A 23,820-nucleotide genomic window follows, 5' to 3' on the forward strand; every position below is an offset into this window, starting at 1 on the left:
TGAAACTGATAGCGTTCAAGGCTTTTCCATTGTCTCAGAGACATTCAGGATACCATCCTGACATTTCGGGTTCAGTCTTTGGTGTCAGTAAGGATGGTTCTTAGGCTTATGGCTTGTGCATCCTCCTCGCCCTATACAGCGTATGGCCCATGCTGACTCTGCATTGTACCGGAGGGTTCAATGAGCTCACCACTGAGGTGGCCTCTCTGACTCTGTCCAGATCTCACAAGAGATGGCTCAGTACCTCATGTGGTGACAGACGAACACCAACCTGACAACTGGCAGTCTACTCTCTCTCCCCCACCCGGCTGTTATAGTTTTAATCTATTTGTTGTTAATAGGCATGGGGTGGCCACCTGGGGCAGCAGAACATTCCCGTGATTGGCCTGGCCTTCAAAGCCTTCCTACCGACAATCAATGGAAGGCTAACAGACAACACAACTGCCATGTTGTACTACAACAGTCAGGGCAGGGTGGGGTATCGCCATCATGTCTGTGTGCTCCCTCCTTGTACCACTTTCTTCAAAGACAAATTGGTGCAAAGGATTCAGATAGCCTTCCTGTCAAAGGTGATATCATCCTTGCATGTTAGCCAATCAATTACCCTGCCAACATTTTTTGATCTGCCGCATCCCCTAAAAGAATAGAAGAGCTTACATTGTCTTGGTCCTAAGAGACCTTCACATTTAGACATTGAACATAAGAGACCTCATTATATAGATGATCAGCTCAGACCGAAAGAGGACTCTGGTGAGGTGGATAGTCCACCTGTATTAAAATCTGCTACGTGCCAGATAAGAAATATTCCCTAAAAGACCTGCAGTCTCATTCCACCAGGGCCAAGACTGCAGTATTATCAAATGAGGTGCTGGTTGTGGCTTCAGGCACACAGTCAGGTACACAGTTATGTACTACTCCTCAGATCCTCTACCTTTGGGAGATTTTGTTGTGGTATCTGTTCTAAAGATAAGGAATCTGTGGTTAGTAGTATATGTCAGAAGAACAAGGTAATTCACATTATGGTGGATACTCTAACCACAGATTTCTCACTACCCTACCACCTCCCTGTTTTGTGTAGTGGACTTTTAAACATCATGAGGTTCCAGGTTAATTTTAGCACACTGTCACTGAAATTAATGATCAAGGGTGATGCTAATTTGCAGCTCTGCTCCGTCACTACGGGGGTTGTATGAGCTACAGTGAGCCATATGGAGCCACCTACCGACACAAAGGGAGTATTGCTGAAAAAGTCTCTAGATCCAGTCTGGCACCTAGGAATGTTCCGAAAAGGAGGAATCTGCGGTTAGATATTGAAGCCACAAGAATGAGTGTTTCTGAAAGTAAGTAACTTTTGTTCCTCTATATGCGGCGTCTTGCTGCATTCCACTGAAATGTAAAACTAATTCTTGAATAAGAATGTGCAACAGTTGTTCCTGCCTCAATTTAAATGCAAACAGTATGTAATCAATTCAGCACAGTGTTAGACTAAATGAATTTAGAACAATAGCTTAAACAGATACATATGAAGTTGTGTTCTTTTATCTCAGATTTCTAATTGAGGATTTAGTGCTTTTACTTAATGGTAAACGAAGGGGGACATGGTCTATACAAATCAAAGATATTTCCTGGAACGAGTATTGGATGTTGGGATTAGGATTTTCCATCTTGGGGCACTTAGAGGTTGTACTGCGCAGGACTAAGCTGCACTGCACTTAGAGGTTGGGCTGGTCAGGCCACAGTGGAGCCCTGAAAACCTAAAAGGGCAAATGGTACAAGGATATTTCTAGGGTACTGGGAGGTGAAAAGATTCATTCTCCAGACGTGCGTTTGTCATTGATACTACACCCTCAGAAATCGTGGAAATTATTCACCCCATCTTTGCAAATTGTGATGAGTTCATCTGACCGGTTTACATCATTTCCCAAAAAACGTCTGCTATCAACCCCTATTGGCAGGCTAATACATTCCATTCAACCTCTAAACAGCTGCGAGTCAGTGTAATATGCTCATGCACTTGGATTTGCTTAGGTAATAGTGAGCTACACAAGTGCTTATTAACAGTAACAATAGTATACAACCATTGGCTCAAAGCATTTGCACAGCAATGTCTGGAAGAAGCTACGAGTAAGGATGTGAGTAAACATCAAAGTTATTCTGAAGTTATGAAAAACTGTTTCACAGCTGGCACTATCTATTTTCTTCATCATTATAATTTATTTGGCATCAAGATGGCCTGTGAGACTCAAGCTTTCCTTATATACTGCTCACAGCTGCTGTTGCCCTAAGGACCAGTGTTGCTTGTTAAATCAGACTTAATTTTTCCATGCTGCTAATACTGATTGGTCCTTGTCAAATAGCGCACTACAAATGTAAATCAGAAACACATGGCCAGATGAGATATTGGACAGTTTTAAGCAGAGGAACGTCTTACGCAAAGGAACGTAAGCAAGACCTGGTGTGAATGAAGGGCTTTTGGTATCCTCAAAATGACTTCCCTGCTTTCTGACCTTCACAGAAAGGGCAAGGGGCTAGAAGAAAAGAGTATCTCAACATTTATGGTACTGACCCTCCAGATGACAGAAAGCCATATGCCAGTGGTCTCCAGTCCTTTTTCCTGGTGTTCCTCTTAGACATATTTGCTCTCTCCTGAGTGCAACTCAAGCTAATGTTACACCAAGAATCCCTGAATCAGACTGAGATATTTAAGGCACCCAGTGTTCTCCTTTTGATGATTCGGCTCCTATTGTGCTCTTTCTTTATGAAAGTTGAATGGCCTATTAGAAACCTTCCCTATCAAACATAATGAGCTAATGGATTTGTAATTGTGCAGATAGTTGTGTTAGATTGAGCTGCTTATTAAGAAGTTTATGAAACACTTAAATGTTTCCAAAGAGCAGTGTGAGACATACCCAGTTCCTCTGCCTACTTAACAAGAGGCATAGAATCATGAGTCCCTCAACACTCCAGCTCCTCAGTCCTTTTGGTAAGAAATTCAGAGCATTCTGTTTACAATTCTGACAAGGAAGTCACATTTAAGAATATGATAGTTAGCTTTTGACCTGGGAAGCAGAATGGTCACTTGTGCATCTGTAGTAGATAACAATCCTGGAGAATTGTACTGTAAGTAACTTATTTCCTTTCAGCATTTGATCTGATGCTGGAATCAGAGTGAACACCAGTAATTACAGTAATATATAGGAAACTAGAATGCAAGCTTATCTTCAGTGAAATAGTTTATGTAGAAATGCTTGAGACCCCCCCCCCCCGTGGCTATGAGGATTGCAGTTTTTCAGGAGAGGTTCTTGATCTTTAACCCATAAATAGGTTCAACAGGAGCTTACAGAAGTTGATGGACCATCATGGTCACCTCTCATGGCAGAGGTACCAGGCAGAATGCCTTAAAGAAACCCTTCATGAACTCTTTTATGGTCCTTTGTGAGAAAAGATGATGTCGCTGAGAAGATTTTTTGTGTCTTAGAATTGCTTGCATAGTGGATTCTAACTCACTCATGTTTGATAACTTAGTTGGCCATGTATAAATGGTATGACTGAAACAGGTAGGTTTGCAGAAGTAGTGAGAGCAGGCCATGCTTGCGCATTAAATAAAAAAATATCCTCAGCTCCATACATCGTAGCTGCAGAGGATGCACAAGTTTGCTCTAGTCATTTCTCTGTGCCCGGGAGGAATGTTCATGTTAACAAACTCTGACAGGACCCAGGCTGTAAAATGTAGGGACTTCAGGACATGGAGCAAAACTTTGATCCCCTGTTTCCATTGAAAAGGTGGAAAGATCTTGAGAGTGATCAGTAGAGCTAGACCACTGGAAGTGGTGTGCAGACCAATATTGTCTCGGCCGTGCGGGTGCTATTCGAATCAGAGTACAATGTTCCCATTTAGGCTTTTCTGATGACCCTGGAAACCAGGGGAAACTGAGAAAAAGTGTAAGCACAGATGTTGCTGTAGGTTATCGATAATGTTGCTCCCCTGGCCCGGTTGCCAGTGTAATCTGGTGAAGAGCCAACTTGTGTTTTTTTAACTGGGTGGCAAAAAGGTCCAGAGAAGTTAAATCAGCTCTTAAAGATCGATTAGGGCTGATCTTGGTGCAGCTCCATTTGTGGCAGTCCAGAGGGGAGCAACTTGGGGATCCACCCAGTTGTTTTGGATTCCTAGATGTTTTCTGTGGAGAGGTACACCTTGTTGCCTATTGCCCAATACCACAGTTCTTGCACCTCATCTGACAGATGTGATACATCTTTCCCTCTTTGCTTGAGCATGTAATACATCAAGATCGAGTTGTCTGTTCCTAATAGCACAAAAGTTATTTGTAGGCTTTCACTGATTCACAAATGTATTTAGAAAAGTCTTTGGCTGTTGACATCAGTGTAACATAGTGATTATTTAAATTCTTAAGTATTTACTTGTTAACTGTATAGAAACATAGCTTGAGTTTATGTTGTCTTTTAATCAGCACCATGGCAATGGAATCCTGGAAAGCTGCTGGGAGTTAGTTGTACCTGGCTCCAGCTAGCTGGTGGATGAGACCTTGCTTTATTCTGGATTAAACTTGTTCCTGCAGCACTCATACTTCTCAAGGATATTATTTACTAATTTTACAATCAGTTTTACAATTCATTCCTTTGACTGTAACACCCTGTCCTGAGACATGTCCAGAGTTGCTCCTAGGTAGAGGATTTTCTTAGATGTATGTAGGTTTGATGTATTTTTGTTCAAGGTTGGATGCGGAAGCCAAAAAAGCGCTTGCCAGTTCCTTGTGTTGTCAGTGCCTTCATGAGTCATCTGATGCTTTTATTCCCTTAGACGAACAATAACAGGGGCCACACATTTGGTTACAATTATAGGGACTGACTTTTGACCAACGAAAAGTGCTGTGCATTGATAAAGTTGACTGGCCACTGAGTCTCAGATAATGATGTTAGTGCTTGGAATGTATCGAGGTATGTGGACGCGAATGTCAAGTTGTTACCTCAATAGTTTTTACTTCGGGTGTCATTACTTTGCAACCAGCACAGAAGGCCAGGGAATATTTAAAGGCCTACGAGTACCAACTTGCATCTTCATCATCATAACTTTATTATCGATCACAAATGTGCATGAAAGCCTAATACATGCGTTACAGATGCCAGGGTGATTATAAAATACCAGACAATATGACAGCCTATAAAAAAGGACACTTAAAAATGCCATATAAAAATACATATCATTAATATAAAATATATATTACTAAAAACTAGAATCTGTATATGTTACACTAAACACTTTGATCGTCTAATCCATAAGGCCAACAGAAATCTAGCTAAGCCAAAAAAACACTACTCTACTAGTGTCTGTGCCGAGAATTCTAAGCACCTCTAAATAATGTCCAGGTCCGGTGAGCCTACACAGAGGGATAATCCACTTGGCTCTCAGATTCTTATAGTAGGGACAAAAGATTAGCAAATGGACTAAGGATTCAGGGCTTTCTTTGCAAGCTGGAAATAAAACATCAGAAAGTGCATTTTTACCCCACTTGCTACAAAACAATTTAGTGGGGAGGTTCTTATATCTAAATTGGAATTTCCTTGGAAGTGAGGGAACAATTTCATTTGTGGTATCCTCAACAAACAGGAAAGGTTTTAAAATTTAAGAACTCTCGACTGAGCGAGCCCATTAGATTTAACTAACCCATCCTTCACCAGGGTAAATTCCCAATAACTGGCCTTTACCCTGCTTTTCGAAATCGAGCTCAACTCCTCCGGATTTGTCCAATATTCCTCCAACCCCCATTTCCTCAATAGGAATAGAGCCAGGGAATTTTATTTGTCCTGGGCTGTCTCATAAGGTCCCTAACCACTCTATAGGGAACAAGTTCCCCAATCGTCCATAGACAAAGCCAGAACAATAGGTGCCTATCATCCATCTCGCATCTTCAACTATAGAACCACATACAAGAGTACTCGTGGTCTCTTACACTGCAATTGTCAAATGGTACTAACTTGTCACATTGGTCTCTCTCACAGACTCCAAATTTGTTTTTTTATTAGGACATGAACCCCCACCCACCCTGAGGTGGCATGCTTCATTATAGGTATCCTCATTACACCATAAAGCTGTTATTATGGTGTGGACTACAAAGCCCCAAAAGGAGAAACTCTTAACAATAGGCAACCTATATGTGCAAAGGTGTGGGTAAAGGGCAGGGTGCAACAAATCAAAAGATTAAAATACTAAACTTACCGCCTTGGGGAACTAAACCTATCTTTAATGGTGTCTCCAGGGGATAGGTTTAAATTCTTCCCTCATTTAAACTTTTGGTCAACTTATTTCAGCCTTGTATATCCTCACCATAGATGACCTAAGCTTTTGTCAAGACCAAAAACACTTGTCACTCTGCATGCTCAAATCAGAAAGATTAAATAGGTGAAATGTACTATATTATAACCATTGGTCCTTTAAAAGAAAATGGATCCACCATTGTCTGTATCTGCAATAAATAAAATGATATAAAGAGTCTTTAGATGGAGCATACTGGCAATATCACTTATCATTATTAAAGACATTGTCTGTGAATCTCCACAAAGCCAACAGCAGTTACGCTGTGTGATTGTGCATAACAACTGTGACATTACCCAGTGAAGGTATATGTTGCAGCTTTTCTTCTGTGTGTTGCTCCTCTTCTTCATTACCTTGATTGTTCTCTCACAGGTATTCACTGTGTAGCTTGCCTTGTCTGTGTACTGTCTCTGGAATCATGCAAGTCTCCTGTCTCTGTTGAGGTTTAATGGCAGCATCCTTAATAATGTGCTTTTTTCCCCTACTGCTTCTACAATGTTGTCAGCTTGGAAGCCATTGTTTAGGGCCAGGTCTGGGTGACTGTCTGCAGGGTTGTCAATAAGGGTTCTGCAATCATGGCATACATGGAAATTGACATGCCAGCAGTGAAAAGCTCTTACTGAATAAGTGGTTGCTGGTGCAGGTTGTGATGCCATTGGTTGTCAGTAGTCAATGGGGGAACTAAAATCCACAGGTGCTGACCAGGACGGGTGCCAACGGGCAGAGTGTTGATATTGTATATAAGTGTGCCTGTGCTGCCATCGACAGTAACTCATGTTTGCTAGCTACATCTTCATTTTCTTGGAAGTCAACAGTATCTCTGCTATTGGCGAGGATTTTAGCTGGAAAGTAGGAAAAGACTTGCTAGATTCTGTCATTTTGGCTTTAAATTAATTATGTGGATATTTTTGAAAACTTTGTGAGGAGAATTTGTGGTGATGGAGATTTCTCATCCAGAAAAGATATTTTGACTGGCATTTCCTTAACAGAGTTAAATTACTGGATCCCTTGATGATTGCATTTTAGTGCCTTCTTCTTGTAAGTGACAGATGTAGACTTTAACACAGAATTATCAAGATAGGACATGCCCTGGAATGGGAGGTTAGGTAGGTCCTGTTAGGGCACTGTTCTCGCTCCAACTGTCCCGAACTCCTATCTCTTAGTCCAGACCACATGCCAACATTCTATTAAATCACTCCCTCTCAGAATTCCGGATACCAGCTCAGATATATGGGGAATTTGGACATACAGGATACTACACGTCTCCCTTTCTTACAAACAACAAAAAAAGAACAGCCATTCCCTTTCATACAAAGTGCAAGGGGCAATCATTCAAAATCACCAATCCTCCAATATATATAGATTACACATACCCCATACCCAACAGCAACCTGTTAAACTCTGCAATACTCATGCAAACACACAAATACAACAATTAGCAGTCACAGAAAATCTATGACAGTTCAAGATATGAGGCTCCCCGCATATGTCAAACAAAGAAACAAGACAAAAACTAGGTTGTGACTGCCATTGCCGACCAAGACATGTACGTTTTACATTCTCCACTAACATGAGACGCTAACTCCAAATAACTTCACCCACTCTTACATTTATACATGGAGGACATATAATCATGAACGCTCAGTCATGTGATAGCCAGGACACGGAGCCCACCGGCTTCCTTCGTCAAAGGGTTTTCCCATCATCTGTAAGTATAAACATTAGCGGCACAACCAAAACAAAAATTGAAAGTTTATCATCACCTTAACTGAAACCTCCCTTGACCACACTAACACAAAACCTACACTCACATCAACATTCATACACAAAGTCCCTAGAATTCCACATCACGCTACTAAACTACGCAGCTGACACAGATACGACTCTTACACTTTCTCCATCTTCCACAAGCAGCATACCCAACCCCAGAGGGTCGGCACACTCTACCACACACATACAAAAGTGCTGCCCAGCACAGCAAGCACCCACTCACATTAGCTGGCCAATCCAACATGACCCAAGTGCCAGGCCAATGAAGGCATTAAATCTACACATAGTACAACCTCTTCTGGAAACTGTGCCAGAAAAAATCGGGAAATCATCATTATGGCAGCCTCCGGTAGACACATGCTGAATAGTCACTGACACAACATAATCAAACAGTTGAGCAGTCCAGTAATACTACAGTTGACCCCAGACTTCATCAGCAGTCAAAGAAGTACGTACTTACAGCACACTAGAGCTACATTAAACACCAACATTCAACCACATCACTGACCCACTACATTATACACAAACTCAATAAAACACATTGCTAAATAGTCTGCCTCCTGTACCATACACCTGTCTAATCTTCCTATTTGTACAGTAAGGTGACTGGCACTAGAGCACACTCAGGCTAAACTTGTAGCTATCACCCACAACAGCAGAGTACTACACTTGCGCATAAATTTAATCCAGGAGGTACTTCTTTGTGCAACCTCTCTTTTCCCACATTGCACCCAAGGGGTACTTTTCCATTAAACTCTCACAACAGGGTACTAGTCATCGCCAGCTTAGCCCATTGAGGGGTACTCTCCCATGCAACTTTTCAGTGGAAGGTAATACACTTCCCTAACTTCGCATATCACAGAGTACTTCTAGCATACAGCCCCTCGCGGCAGGTTTCTTCTCTTCCCCAGCACTGCATACCATTGGGTATTTCCACATAAAACCCATAACAATAGGGTGCTGCTGTTTCACCATGGTTGCACTAGCACACACAAGTGTGCTACACTACTTATATATCTCGCTGGAAGGTACTACTTTTCTCCTGCAAGCATGACAGTTGGACATGCGCAACCAGCACACATTTACGCAAGAACACACAGATAGATGCTACACTCTCCCCCAAACTGCTAGCAACACTTCATATGGAGTTGAAAGTGAATGCACTCCCAAACCAATCTATGTGTGGATAATCTAAACTTCCCAACCTGTCATGCTGTACTAAGCATTCACCACACAACGACCAGTAACATAAACTACAATTCTCAAACAACAGAAGTCAGCTTGGACAGAAACATACTAACCCTACGCATTGCCAATAAAATGTGTGAGACACATATGACTGCGCAAGAATCACCAACCACACTGTTCCCCAACTTAATAAGCCTCAAATCGAGTAGAAAAGAAGACATAGTTTTTAATAGAAGCTCACATAATACCACTCAGTAATGCCAAATAACCCTGCTGATTAATTGAGTGAATGTCATACTTTAACATCGCAATTGGACAAATGCTTGGCACAAAATGTTTCGACTTCCCGTGACTTCAGGACACCGTATACCTTCAAACAATGCAGTCTCATTTCCATTTTCAGTGTTCTTGAATAGTCCTACTTCTCTTTCAAAATTAACCAAGAGGCCTTCAGTAGTCTTTCTTCAATGTCTCCAGACCTGTCCCAATCAAATATCTGCTAACCACCCTATTTTATGATGTTCAAGTATACATAGCCAGCATCTCAACTCCAAAACCCCCATCTGGAATACTAGGCATTGGTGATGCTCTCTTGTGAGCAAGTTGTGCTGCTGTGCACCCCAAACACCACACAAGCTTCTTCAAGTGCCGACTGACTTGTCCTGAGAGGAAATGTCCTAATTACCTGGTGTTTCACATTGTCAAAAACTCTGTCCAGGGCCTTGACCACAGTGCTATTAGGAGTTTAATAACTCGTCACCAAAATGTTGAAGTTAGACAACAGAGTCTTAATATAAGAGTTTGTAGCCAGATAGTTAGAAAGATAGTTCTTTATTTCTTGGTAAGACTTAAGGATACAGCAAGAATTCTGTGTCAGGGCTCCTTTCTTCCTCCAACTGTCCCTGTCTGCTAGCTTCCACTACAGACCACAACCCAGAGTCCCTTTACATCATTCATTCTCAGCATTCGAGACACCAGCTCTGACATACAGGAAATTGGAACATACTACAAACTGTACAGGCATAAGATACACTGTAGGTGCTGTTCATCTGCAAAAATATAATTTTGCTAAGTGTGTAGCAGGACTTAAAATGTCAACCATGGTCAAGGAAAACACTCCCCTAGTCCAAACAAAAATTACCATTAAACAGATTACTTCAAGATGGAGGCTGAAGCTGGGCCCATCTAAGAAATCCAGGGAAGAAAGAAATTATTATGAAGTATAATTTTCCTTGAAGAAGCAAATGGAGCAGAGCCCTCTCCTTGGACTTCCTCTCAGATATTACCAGAATTTTATAGTGACATTGACTGTTGCAGCAAAGACCACCAATCTCACTTAGGTTAACACCCCCCCTTCTAATACTGCTTCCAACTGTATAGTATAGGTTCCTGTACCTACCAATCTATTGCATTGTCTTGAGTAAGTCTCTCCTTTAATCTAGCAACTCACCTGTTGAATACTGACTTTGATGATGATCAAAAATAAGTTTGAATTTACTGAGAAGCCTATTCCAATATTATAATATGGGATTGTTTTAATTGACTAATGGCATTGCCCAAGATGTGTCATCAAAGCCTCACAAGACTGGTTATCAAGAAAAGTGTGTCTACACAAGAAATACAGGTCACGTTGTGCAAGAAAAAATGTTTGTTTATGAGGGTCTCCGCTGAATCTTTCAAGCAGACCTAAGGGTACGGGGTGTTTGCGAGATAACTGAAAATATACCACCAGAGGTAGATGTAGTTGCCACTGTACTAACTGAACTGACTTTTGGAGTCTTGGAACGTTTTGTCTGGACTAGAGAGCATCAACTTTTAGACTAAAAGTTCCTGTCTCTGCCCTATGTGTGGTCAAGTCCCGTTTCAGCATTTGTGTTTCTGAACGAGAGCCAGCCAGGCCAATTTACAGCTGCTATAAGGAAGTATTCAAACTATTCCATGTTTGAGTGCATCGATCCAGCCAAGACAGTGTATTGAAGCCTAGTCAGTCTAATAGATCATGAACTTCACTCTTGCAGCATAGACCATCCATCTTAGTTAGATCTACACCATTCGTACTACCGCTAAATAGGTAGAGAATGGTAACCTTTTAGGGAAGAGGGGCAGATATCTGTATAAGAAAATAAGAAAGGAGGATTAATTAGGGTGCTCAAATTTGTGTTTTGGAGCGTTAAACAGAAAGAACATGTGTACATGACTGGAATGTGACAATGGCCTAAGGCACACTGCAGAAGACATTGTTGTCCACACTGTCATCTGCCACATCCAGAGAATATCACCTTCCAAAAGCAAATTTGCATGCTGATACTTTAAGCAACTGTATGTCTAGTAATTATATTGGTATGGTAGCTTTGCTGGCTGTTTCATCACTTTATGCAAGTATTAGTGTTTGAATGCCTACTTCAAAGGTTTGGCCCAGTATTTAAAGACACATTTATTTGCCTAAAGCCTGAGTGTCCAATACTTACTCCTTCATTCATCTGTATTCTTTTGCTTGGGATTCTGTTCCTGAGATTTGGGTAAAGAATTAATTGAAATATAGCAAGTGTAAAGTGGTTAGTTTTTGATGTTAACAATATTCCTTATCACAGAATCTCTCACTTAGTCCACACCTGTTCTCTTTCCCTCCCATAATTGTTTGTCTACCCATCTGACTCTCAATGAGGTCAACAGTATATTTGTGCTTCTTGACCGTAGTAATAGGTTGGTACAACTACCCATGTTCAGCATGCACATGGGTTAGTATTTTTACTTTGTATCACAAAAAGAGGGTCAGTGGCTTGAGAGGTCCAACATACAGACTCCAATTAACTGTGGCAAGAACAGAGGTATGCAGTTCCTAAGGGGGGCTGAGAAGATGGGGGGGGGGGGGGGAAGGGGCAAAAAAGGGGGGGGTGTTTTTTTGGGGGTAGTGGGGGGTTAATGGATAATGGATACCAGGCTTTCCAGATGGAGAATATGAACTAGAAATTGGATAGCTCCAATTAGGAGCAAGGGCCCTTGCACACCCCGGAGGGTGTCATGCTTCATCATTGGACAGTTCCTCGTTGGCCCGGTGCTGCAATGCCCAACGGGCCCCACCAGGGGGCTCTTTGCCAGATGTCTTCTCTGGTTGCCAACGTGAAGGTGAAGAATAGTAAGGGAGCGTGTGTATAGTGAGTAGAGATGGGAAACAAAAAATGGGAGTTAAAAATAGCTAATGGACGCCCAATAAAACAAATTTATTTGCTGGGTTCCTAAGCTATGAGTAAAAACAACCGGCTACAAAGTCGTAGCTGAGGAGGGAAAATTATACCCACTTCAGCTCAAAGTGGTATGTGTTGGATAAAGATGGTCAACATGTTTCATGCCCTAAATCGTCCAGTTGGATCTTGGCATTGCTTCTGGACCAGGGGATTCTCTTCTACTCTAGAGGGGACGGTATGGATATGTGAAGTAAAAATCACATCCCCTACAATCAGGACTTGTGTCGTAGCCCTGTGTGAATGTAAAAACATGAGAAAAAAGGGAATTCAGGTATACCTTCTGGAGATCACCTAGATGGGGGAATTATTTAAGCCCCAAACGTAACATCCAGGCAACTCATGAATTTGGTGAGGAAAGAAGAACTCAGTTGAAGTTCCTCCAAAGCGCGGGAACTACCCGTGTCTGGACGTCGCTGGGGATGGAATTTTTACTGACCTTGAAGATGTTTCCAGTTTTACTTCCAGTTGGCACCAGGTAGGTCGCCACGAATAAATGTGACGAGAAAAATCACATGACCTGGTGTACCAGAGCCACAGTAAAGCTAATTATGTTTCATAAAACGAAAAACAAGTTTGTTTTATATAAATGTTTAAATTGTGGGCACTTATGGTTTAAAACAATGTCCATTACACTAAAACATACTTGACCCATTAGGGAAAATAAGAGGTAAATTGACAGGCAGTTACCTAGTAGTCTAGTAGGAAACTTAGATAGTTTTCTTTTAATTTAGTAACAAGGGCCTGAGGCACAAGGGTCATTTTTAAAGTACAAAGTTCATAAATTCCAAGGGTTTGCAACAGAAAATACCTTTTTACAATGTACAAAAGACCTTTTAGAAGTCAGAAAGTCTTTCTGGCCATTAAAGGGACTTTTGTGTCCCTTTCCTAATTGCAAATAGGAGGGGGCGTCAACAGATCCTTTCTTCTTATGCAAAGGGATGTATCAGTGGTTTGTGACCACAACTGCAGTCAAAAATTGTTTTCTCAGTTATTGGCTCTAGTGTTGGGGTGGTAACTGATTACCAAAGAGGAAGCTGTCCTAGGTTACGGCTTCCTTTTGGAATTGTTTTATGCTCTCATGGAGTACCCCGGGGTGTGGGGCAGTTATGAGGGTCAGTAAGCCTTCTAGGAGATGACTTGCATGCCCTATCCTCCCCACCCGATGTTTTCAAGCATGTAAATTGTTTTAAAGCAGCACCTGTCCGTCAAGAGACGTGGGCTAATTGGAAGAAAAAAAATGTTGACTTGTTGAGAATGTAAAGGCATGGAAAGGTCGTCTCCTGTCCAACACAGTTGGTCATAAAATGCCACGAGACAGGATGTTTTCCGGCCCTCTACAAATATAGTTTTGCTATGCAACTGATTAGTACATTCGTTCACATCACTAAATGCTGGACAGGTCGCAGAAAGTCACGATGAATTTTGCATTCTCTGTTTGCGACCTGCTCAGTGATTCATCTGGTCCCATGTTCTTCATAAGCATCATGAAGAGTGAGAGGACAACTTTTTCAGATGCAGAACTAAACATTTGACATGACAGACCACCTTTGTAGTTCCTTGAATAGATCTGTGTCCTTCTTTGAATTCCTACTAAAGTGTTCTGCACTGCTGTGACTGTTGATATAGGTCTAGAAAACATTGAGCAAAATACCACCCGTATAGCTCAGCCTGCTTGCGTTCTCTTTTCTTTCACTAGGAGTGGCCACACTTTGCTTGCCTTTTGGTTCTCTCGGCAGGAAGGTACATTGAACCGACAGCAAACAATCGAGCTTGGACACCACATCCTCAAAGCACATATTTTCAAGGTATTATTTTATTCTGTTTTTGAAACTGCTAATGATGTTTCTTGGTGTAACTGACGATAAGTGATATCTTTAGTGATTATTGATGCTTTGATGTTTGATGTGGCTGGTGATTCTTGGTGTAATTGATAATTTACATACTTTCTCAATTCATTTTAATTTTTACACCATGCATTAACATTGTTTTGATTAAAGATTAGTGCCGTAGCTTACATTTTAATAGGTTTGCTCTGTAATTATGTTCATGTTCCTAAGATTTGAGTCCCATTTGACAAAATAGATCACAATAACATGACTTCTCAATTGTGTTCGTAACTTTTACTGTTTTACAATGAGACCAAAATGCAGATTTTTTTCCTAACCAGAATTCCCACTCATTCCAACATGAAAAATCTTTGATTTCATCATCATGTAGTCAGTACAGATCCAATGATTACAGCAAAACCTTTATTAAAATGTTGAAAAATCTGCTTACATTGCATAAAATGCATCTAAAACTCTTCAGTACACTTATTCAAATCTACCCCAAAGGTAGCAGAAGTGATATCACAAGAGTTCAGTTTTTAGATATCCGCATAGGAACTGATGATGTAACCTTTTGATCCCATTGAAACTATGTTATACATATGCTCAGGTATGATTGCTTCTAAATTATAAGTGATTAAATTGTTTCCTTCTCGGAGTATGCAACACAGTTTTTCTGGAATTGCAAGCAGAGATTTAAGGCTACTACTATCGCATGTTGCTCCTAAAAAATACCTTTGCAAGTCTACAAGACTGAAAGTGAAGGAGTAAACATTGCATATAACTTAAATGTAACGTGCGAACGCACAACTTTCCTCTTCATCTATGAAAAGAAGTTGTTAGTCTTGAATACCCACCCTACCGTGCCTCCTCAGTGATGGAAAGGACGCCATTCTCCTACTGTCTTCGCTGCCATGCAAAAGACCCTTGTACTGACCTCCATTAGGTCTGAAATTTGTGTCTGTTTCCCAAGCATAACTAGGTTGCCTGCGATGCCTGCCAATTCTTCCACTCTAAGAAAATCCTCCTTGATCATCTGGCTCGGTGTCTGGAGATGTCGGGTAGGAGTGGAGACGATATCCCAGACCTCTTCGGCCCGAGTACATCGAAAGGGAACACCATCCACAACCCTCGGCCACAGCTTATGAAGTTTTCTACCATGACGACAGTCCTGGTCCGACCTGGAGATTGAGAATCTTCCACCAGTGCAACCAGCCATGAGTACGTTACTCCCTCTGCCTTAACACCGCTCGCAAGTTGAGCAGCCCCTTCCCAAGTGCCATTCAGCCACTCTGGAGAATCAGTGACAAGCCGCTGCGCCGCCTCTGTCTTCGGACCCTGGTCGGCACCAACCACCACCTTCGAACGCAACACCAAGCTCTAGCTCAGCACCAAAGAAACCATCGAGGCCGACTGCTTCAGAGCTCCAGCCGTGGAGCTGACCCAATTGTTGGAGCAGTCCCCTTCAGTGTCGCAATTGGCATCAGAGTTGAGAACCTCAGCGCTGATCACCAAGACTGGCTCCAGCTCGGGTACATCGAGTCATAAACTCCAAGAGAAGATAGACGCCAGGCAGAAGTACTTGGTGATACGTCCCCACATGGGCTGGGTTCTCACCCGCCCTTCCGGATTAGCTTCTCAGCCGTCCAAATGGCAGCTGTCCTTTGAGGAATCCTTGGAAGTGCCACAGTACCCAGCCAGAGCAAGAGAGTGGGCAACGCAACTAGCCCTTTGCACGTTGCTCTTTCACCCACCTCTCCCTCCTCCACAGCGTTCACCTTACCTGCCCATTTCTCCAGGCAACCCTCTTTCCTGTAAACCTCAGAGGTCACCTCACTCAAACAAAGGGGAGGCATAGGGGAGGGGATGACTTCGGCCCACCTCCTCAGAGTGATCCCTGGGACACCTATGATGCTGACCCACCGGGTGGCACAGACCTGTACCGGTACCCTGCCCATCCCTTCGCTCCTGATGACTGAGAGTTTAAAGACCCTGTCCTCCACTCACCACTACGCCCAGTACCTTCTCGTGCTCAGAGGCATGCTGCGTCACACTTCGGAAATCTTTCACAGCCCCACCAGCAAGAAACAAAAAATACAAAGGTTTCCCTACTGACCTCCCTGTTCATTTGTGGCCAACTCCCACAAGACTCTCTAGTTGTCACTACTGTCCGTAAGAGGCCTAACTCTCAGGGTACTTAGTGATTCCCCTAACTCTCAGGGTACTAGTGATTCCCCTCGACCAGAGAGAGCAAATGGATAGATGCTGCATGCAAGATGGTACTGCACAGTCTGCCAAACATTGGCGGATTGCCAATTCCATTGGGCTGCTCCCTCAGATATGACTGTGCCCATCAGGATGAGATGGAGGAACTCCTCCTAAATCTCTCAGAGGAACAGAGGAAAATGGGCTATGAGATAGTTTTTAAGGGAAAGTATATCTCTAACACCACCATACTCTGCGCATTAGATGCTGGGGACATTGCTGCCAGAGGGCTCAACGACATTGTCCCACTGCGCAATCATGCCTGGCTCAGTTTCTCCAGCTTCAAGAATGAAATCAAGCAAAACTTGCCCAACCTGCCTTTCGATGGCCAACATCTGTTCTGGCCGCATGTTGGAAATAATAAAGAAGGATATGGAGGCAGCGAAAGCAATGGGCGCTGTGCAGACACCTGCTCATTGCAGCCCCTTTTGCTGCCTACACCCTATCGTGGAGGCTCAAAGACCAGCTCCCCCAAGGCCTCAAATTTTAATAGCCCCCACATGCCCAGCAGTAATCTCCCAGAGGCTACTCTTTAGAGGGCCTTACAGAGGCAACAACTCGAAAGATAGGTGTAAAGTTGGTTCACCCAAAGGAGCTACAATCACCACTAAGCCCTGACTTCGCTCTGCTCTTCCCCTCCTCCCCCTCGGATCATACCACACCCGTCATGGGGCACCTCTAAAGGTTCTTTCCTGCTTGGTGGAAGGTCATCTCCAGCCAGTGAGTATTGGATATTATCCAACATAGTTATTGTCTGGAGCTTACCCCTCCACACCACCCACCATTCCACCATTTCACCTTGCAAACACAAACTCTCCCCAAAACACCAAAGCCTACACAGGAAAATAGTTCAAGCGCTCCTTCTCAGAGGGACCATAAAACCCATCCCCTACAATCAACAGGGCACAAGAGTATACTCTCTGAACTTCCTGATCCTCAAAAAAGATAGTTCTCTTCGACCCATTCTGGACCTCAGGCCTCTTCTAATAAATTCTTTCAGAGCTTTTCCACATGGTTACTCTTCAAGATGCCATCCCGCTACTAGAAGGCTAGTTCATGATCACTCTCGACCTGAAGGATGCTTATTTTCACATACCAATCCACCCAGCACATAACCGGTATCTCAGGTTTGTAGTCAGTGAAAGCATTACCAGTTCAAGGTGCTCCTCTTTGAGGCCACCACTGCACCCAGGATGTTCACCAAGTGCCTTGTGGTAGTGGCTGCTCATTTGCACAGACAGTGTGTCCATGGCTTTGCCTATCTGGATGACTCTCTCATCAAAAACTACAGTGAACACACTCAGGTCACAATAAACCTCCTTCACCAGCAAAGGTTTACCATCAACGCTATAAAATCCCACCTCCAACCCCGCCAGATACAGCCCTACCTGGGGTCAGTCCTCACCTCAGAATCTGGCATGGCTTATTCAAACGCTGCTAGAATACAGTCCTTCCAGGCATTCGTCCCTCATGTTCAACCAGGCCACCAAGTCAAGGTCAAGGCAGTCATGCGCCTCATCGGCATGATGGCCTCTTGCATTGCCATAGTGCCCGTGCCATATTACACATGCTTCTGTTCCAGGAGTGCTTGGCACACCAGTGGTCCCAAGTGGAGGGTCATTGGAACGATCTAGTGTTGATCTGCTGCTGCACTTGTCGCTCTTTACAGTAGTGGAACACCAACAACCTGTTGCAGGGGCGGCCTTTTCTCGAACCACGTATGCGTAGAGGACCATTATAACAGACCCCTCACTTACAGGATGGGTTGCACATTTACAGAACTGACTGTTCAAGGCCAGTGGGAACCCAGTCACCAGAGTCTCCACATCACTTACCTGGAGCTGCTAGCTGTTCACCTTGCGTTGAAAGCTTTCCTTTCCCACTTGACTGACAAGGTAGTCCGCATCAAGACAGACAATATGACAGCCGTGTATTATCTTCAGAAGCAACGTGGTACCCAATCTCCCCAGCTCTCTGACTTAGCCAAGAGCATTTGGCAGTGGGCTCTCTGACACAGGATCCATCTGCTAGCTGAGTACTTTCTGGGAGTGGACTACCACTATTTTGACCTCTGCAGCAGGAATGCGGCTACAAGTCCATTAGTGGGAACTCCACCCGCAAGTCCTCCCCCAGTACTTTCTCCATTAGGGACTCCCAGAGATGTACTTCTTTGCCACAGCAGAAAATGCCAAATGCACAAACTTCACGTCCAGGTTTCCACACCCACAGTCCAGCGGCAATGCACAATGGATTAATTGGTCAGGAAATTGCCTACGCTCCTCTCCTACCACTTACGATTAGGGTTTGTGGGTTTTGGCAGTCAACTCTCACCTTCATCCTAGTAGCTCCCACCTGGTCTTGCTAACCCTGGTTCACAACTCTGGTCAAACTCTATGGTTCCGCACAAGAGACTTCTCTACAGGCCGGACCTTCTCACGCAGAACCATGGAAAACTCAGGCACCCACACCCCAATTCCCTCAATCTGGTTCCTGATGTCCTAGAATTTGGATGCCTTCATCTTCCACCAGAATGCATGAACGTTCTTTTTTGATAAACAAATTTATTGATTTTCTTAGAAAACAAGCACCAACAACACGGCTGTGGATAGCACCAGTATTGCTACAATACAGTACAAGAAGTACAGACGTCGCCAATCCGCCCCACCCCCCAGCAGGAAATACATAGTATATACATACTGAGCAAGTTATTCCACGGCTTCCAGCCACTTGCCCCACACCCTCTGGTATTTCTTAGGACACCCTCGTGCTTCGTACATGGGTTTTTCTTGAGCCATGCACCAGTCCATCCCTTTCCGCCATTTCTCCACACTAGGCGGCGTGGGAAGTTTCCAGGTGGCAGCAATGTCCCTCTTGGCTACAACTATGGCTGTACTATACAGTAACTTCTCGTTCCGGGACCCATCTAGTCCGTCTGTAATTCCGTTGAAGGGAGTGATGCGGATAATGGGGAACCTCCCACCCCAGGACCTCAGACAGCTCACATTCGATCTCTCCCCAAAACCGAACCAATCGAGGGCATGCCCATACCATGTGGTAGAAGTCGGCCGGGTCTTGGCCGCATCTCGCACATGCGGCGGACGGGGAAAAGACGGCCCGATATAGGCTCTGCGGGGTCAGGTAAGCCGTGTGAATATAATATAATTGGACCAGGCTGAGTTTAGCGGATGTGTTGACCATTTTGGGTGACATGAACGCATCACGCCAATCTTCCTCATCCAGTGGACCCACCCACTCTTCCCATTGGCCCCTGAGACGGTCAAGAGAGGTCGGGGTGTTGTTGACCAGCGTCTTATAAATGCGGGAGATGCCCCCCCTCCCCAGGTCACACAGCATGATCTGTGCCTCTGGGGGGCTGTACTCAGGGACCCTGGTATCGTCTTGAATATGTACGTGGAGGGCATGACGCAATTGTAAATATTTATAAAATTGTGACGGGTGCAGGGAGTATCGGGACTGGAGGTCTTGAAAGGAGTGCATGTGGCTGCTCGCCCACACATCGCCGAGTTGGGAGATCCCAATAAGATCCCATTTGTGGAACTCCTGTAACCCACTAACCTCCCGAGCCATGTACCGTGCCATAGGGGCGTGTGCTGAGTGAGTCTGTGTGTCCATTTGGTGTGCCGTAAGGCTGCCCTCCAAGCTAGGAGCACATAGCGCGAGACATCGGGCAGGGAAGACGGAATGGTTTCCCCGTACATTAGGGATTGGATCCGGGGCAATCCAAGCACGCTAAGTTCCAGCCGGAAGGCCGGATCGGACCAGCCCCTGTTAAACCAGTCATGTATACTCAATAGACGGGTCGCCAGGTAATAGAGATATAAGTGTGTCATCCCCATTCCCCCGTCGAAGGATGGGATCTGGCAGGTCTTTAGTGCCAACCGGTTCCTCCCTCCTCCCCAGAGGAACTTAGCGGCCATCGTGTCTAACTCCCGAAACCACGCCCGTGGAAAACAATAGGGGGTATTCTGGAGAACATAGAGGAATCTGGGGAGAATCATCATTTTAAAGAGGGCGACCCTCCCCAAGGGATTCAAGGGCAGCGTCTGCCACCTCTGGAGATCCGCCCTAGCTTTCTTCACGAGTGAGGCAACATTAAGGGACCACCCCAGTTCCGGGAGGAGAACCACCCAAATCCCAAGAAACTTAAAGGACTGATGCCGGAGTGGTATTGTGGAGTACCGATTTGCTAGGGTTCATTCGGAGGCCTGAGGCCTGTCCAAAGGAACTCAGGATCTGGAGGCAACGGGGGCCTGACTGGGCGGGATTAGTGAGGAAAAGCAGGACATCATCCGCGTAAAGTGCGATTTTGTCCACCGCAGAATTGGGCCACTCCCAGCCCCGAACCAGACTCGCGGACCGGATCAAGGTCGCTAGGGGCTCCATCGCCAAGGCAAAGAGAAGAGGGGAGAGGGGGCAGCCCTGTCTCGTTCCCCTCTGAATGGGGAAGGCATCCGAAAGAGCCCCATTAACCAGGACGCGGGCATGAGGCCGGGTATAGAGAACCCCAATCAGCCGCCGGAAATGGGGGCCAAAGCCCATCACCACCAGTACATCCTCTAAGTACATCCAATCCAAGGTATCAACCGCCTTCTCAAAATCAGAGCGCCAAGTAGGGGGAGAGCACCTGGCGATGCGCCAGGGCCATGTGCAGCCGCCGGAGACAGTGTCTGGTACCTCGCTGGGGCATGAAACCGCATTGGTCCGGGTGGACCAACGTGGTAAGATGGGGCTTCAGCCGTTGAGCAAGAATCGCAGCAAATATTTTAACGTCCGTGTTAATAAGAGAGATGGGGCGATAGTCAGCACAATGGGGAGATGACGGCTGGGACTTCGGGAGGACCACGATGGTAGCCATGTCTGTCTCGAGCGGGAATGAGCCTTTATCAAAGGCCTCTGCATACAGATCCACCAAGCGAGGCACGAGGACCTCGCGATACGCTGCTTAGTATTCCTGGGGTAGGCCATCCGGGCCAGGAGTCTTACCCGAGGAAATGTGGGCAATCGCCTCGTGAATCTCGTCCTGCGAGAGTGGGCGGTCGAGGTCAGCTAGAGCAAGAGGGTCCAGCTGAGGGAGGCGAGCGCCAGTCGCCTCCAACAGCTCCCAGAGCGACTGTGTCGGAGGCCGCTTGGCGTAGAGCTGACGATAGAAGGCGGCAAATGTGCCGGCCATGGCCAACGGGGAGTGATGTGCCGACACCTCTTGGTCCAGTATCTCCGGAATGATGCGGTTCGCTCTGGGGTACGTGGCAAGCCTATGTAAAAGAACGCCGTTTTTGTCCCCCCATCCATAAACTCTAGCCACGGACGATCTTCACAGGAGTTTGGCAGCCTCTAAGGAGAGATGCCTGATTTTGTTGCGAATGTTTGCAAGGCGCCGCTCGTGGGCTGCACCGTCCTCCGCGGAGGGGTAACGCTCAAGGCGTAAGACCTGCGCTTCTAAGGAGGTAACCTGTAACAGCTGGGCCTGCCGCTGCCGCTGGATGTGACCTTTGGCGAACCCACGAATGGTGGCCTTACCCGCCTCCCACCAGGTACCCTGACAGGGGACCGATCCCACGTTGGTGATGAAATATTGCTTCAATTCCAGTCCCACCGCCTTCTTGAAACTCTTATCCTGAAGAAATCAGGCGTTTAACCGCCATACTGGACGTGAGTAGGGGGGTGGGGGGGGGAGCCCCTATGCTAAGGAGCAGCAGTGAATGGTGCGAGTTACCTCTCGGGAGAATGCGAACATCCTGGATAGTAGAGCACGGAAGAAAAATTGCATCTATACGGGCCTGCATTCGCCATGCATCGCAGAGGCCAAGAGATTCAGCCCAGTTTGTTAACTGCTTGGCTTGCGCCAGTCTGGAGGTGGAAGGAGGGCCCGTTGTGTCTAGGAGCGGGGTGGAGACCGCGTTAAAGTTGCCCCAATAATGGTGGGCCCTAGGGGGAGAGTAGACAGCAAAGCAGTGGACTGTTTTAAAGCTGTGGCGAGCATCAGAGGGGGAGAGTACATGGACACAAAGTTAATGGGAGTGCCCCCGAGTGTACCACAAACCATCATGGACATACCCTGTGGGTCGTGGAAAACTTGTGTCAGCACAAATGGAAGGGTGCGCTTCAGTATTACGGCCACATCGCGGGATCCCCGAGCGAAGCCCGAGTGCCAGACCCTATTGCATCCATAACGAGCAAGAAAGGGACAGTGGTTACCCAGCAGATGCGTCTCCTGAAGCAGGAGCACTTCTATGTTGAGGCGCTGAGCATAGCGCAAAACGGCCGTCCGCTTATGGCGGTCTAGTAGGCCATTAACGTTCCAGGATAAAATATGCAAGGCTGCCTTCGGAGTCGATGCATCAGTCATGGAGGCAGGGAGTCATTAACGAAATTCACCGGACTCTGGAGAGTCATCAGCAAATGCAGGGCCTGGGGCGACGAGCTGGCGGGAAGGACCGCACGTGTCAGACCCCTGTAGGGGCAGGCCCAAGTGCCGTATGGATGATGGTGCAGCAAAACAAACAAAAACCACATTTCCCAGTGAGCAAAGAAACACATCCCCAAACAACAACAATGTGGAAACCCAGTCCCAAACCCACCCCCTTCACTTCCCCCCACCCTATACTTCGAGAACGGAAGCATCTGTCGACCTCCATTTTAACTGAACCAAACTAGAATGCTCGGGTTGGTTGCGTGGAGGACCCCTCTAGAAGAACGGATATGCAGTACATCGGCATTAAACAGTGTGAGTGACCATAAGAACATGCCAGCAGTCCGAGCCCTCCCCCGGCGAGGCGCTCCCCGTTGATGGTGGGCTTACTGTAAAGTCAGACCCCATTGTCTTTTAAAGGGTGGGGGTGCGGGAAAGGTCAGAGTCTGCCTGGGCCAATGGTAATGACGAGCCTGCCAAAGTCTCAGTGGAGCGGTGTCTGTGACGCGGCGGAGACTCCGACTGACTGGAGGAATCAGGAAGGTCTGGAGCAGCTGCAGCCTGTAGCCGGCGCCCCCTGCGCGACCGTGTACGGTGCCGGCGCCCCCAACCCCTCAGGTCGCGACTTTGTAAGCTCCGGGGATGCGTCATGCTTCTGGAGGAGGGGGCGCTCTTCTGTAAGCCATGTCCACGCCGCCGCCCGAAGGCATACTGGGAATTGAAGCTGGTACTGTAGGCCTAGCACCCAGAACTTCTTCTTTACCT

At 45.6% G+C, this 23,820-nt stretch overlaps 1 protein-coding gene across 4 annotated transcripts in view; it reads left to right on the top strand.

The window, feature by feature from the left end:
- TANC2 (tetratricopeptide repeat, ankyrin repeat and coiled-coil containing 2) overlaps positions 1 to 23,820 on the top strand; it is a 2,520,149-nt gene that overhangs the window by 2,093,750 nt on the left and 402,579 nt on the right. For all 4 annotated transcript variants that reach the window (XM_085640812.1, XM_085640825.1, XM_085640816.1 and 1 more), the window contains one exon: positions 14,231 to 14,339. In XM_085640812.1, the coding sequence (XP_085496938.1) occupies positions 14,231 to 14,339 (109 nt within the window). The remainder of the gene's footprint in view (positions 1 to 14,230; positions 14,340 to 23,820) is intronic.

The sequence above is a fragment of the Triturus cristatus genome, chromosome 1_1 (assembly GCF_964204655.1).
Source record: "Triturus cristatus chromosome 1_1, aTriCri1.1, whole genome shotgun sequence".
NCBI lineage: Eukaryota > Metazoa > Chordata > Amphibia > Caudata > Salamandridae > Triturus > Triturus cristatus.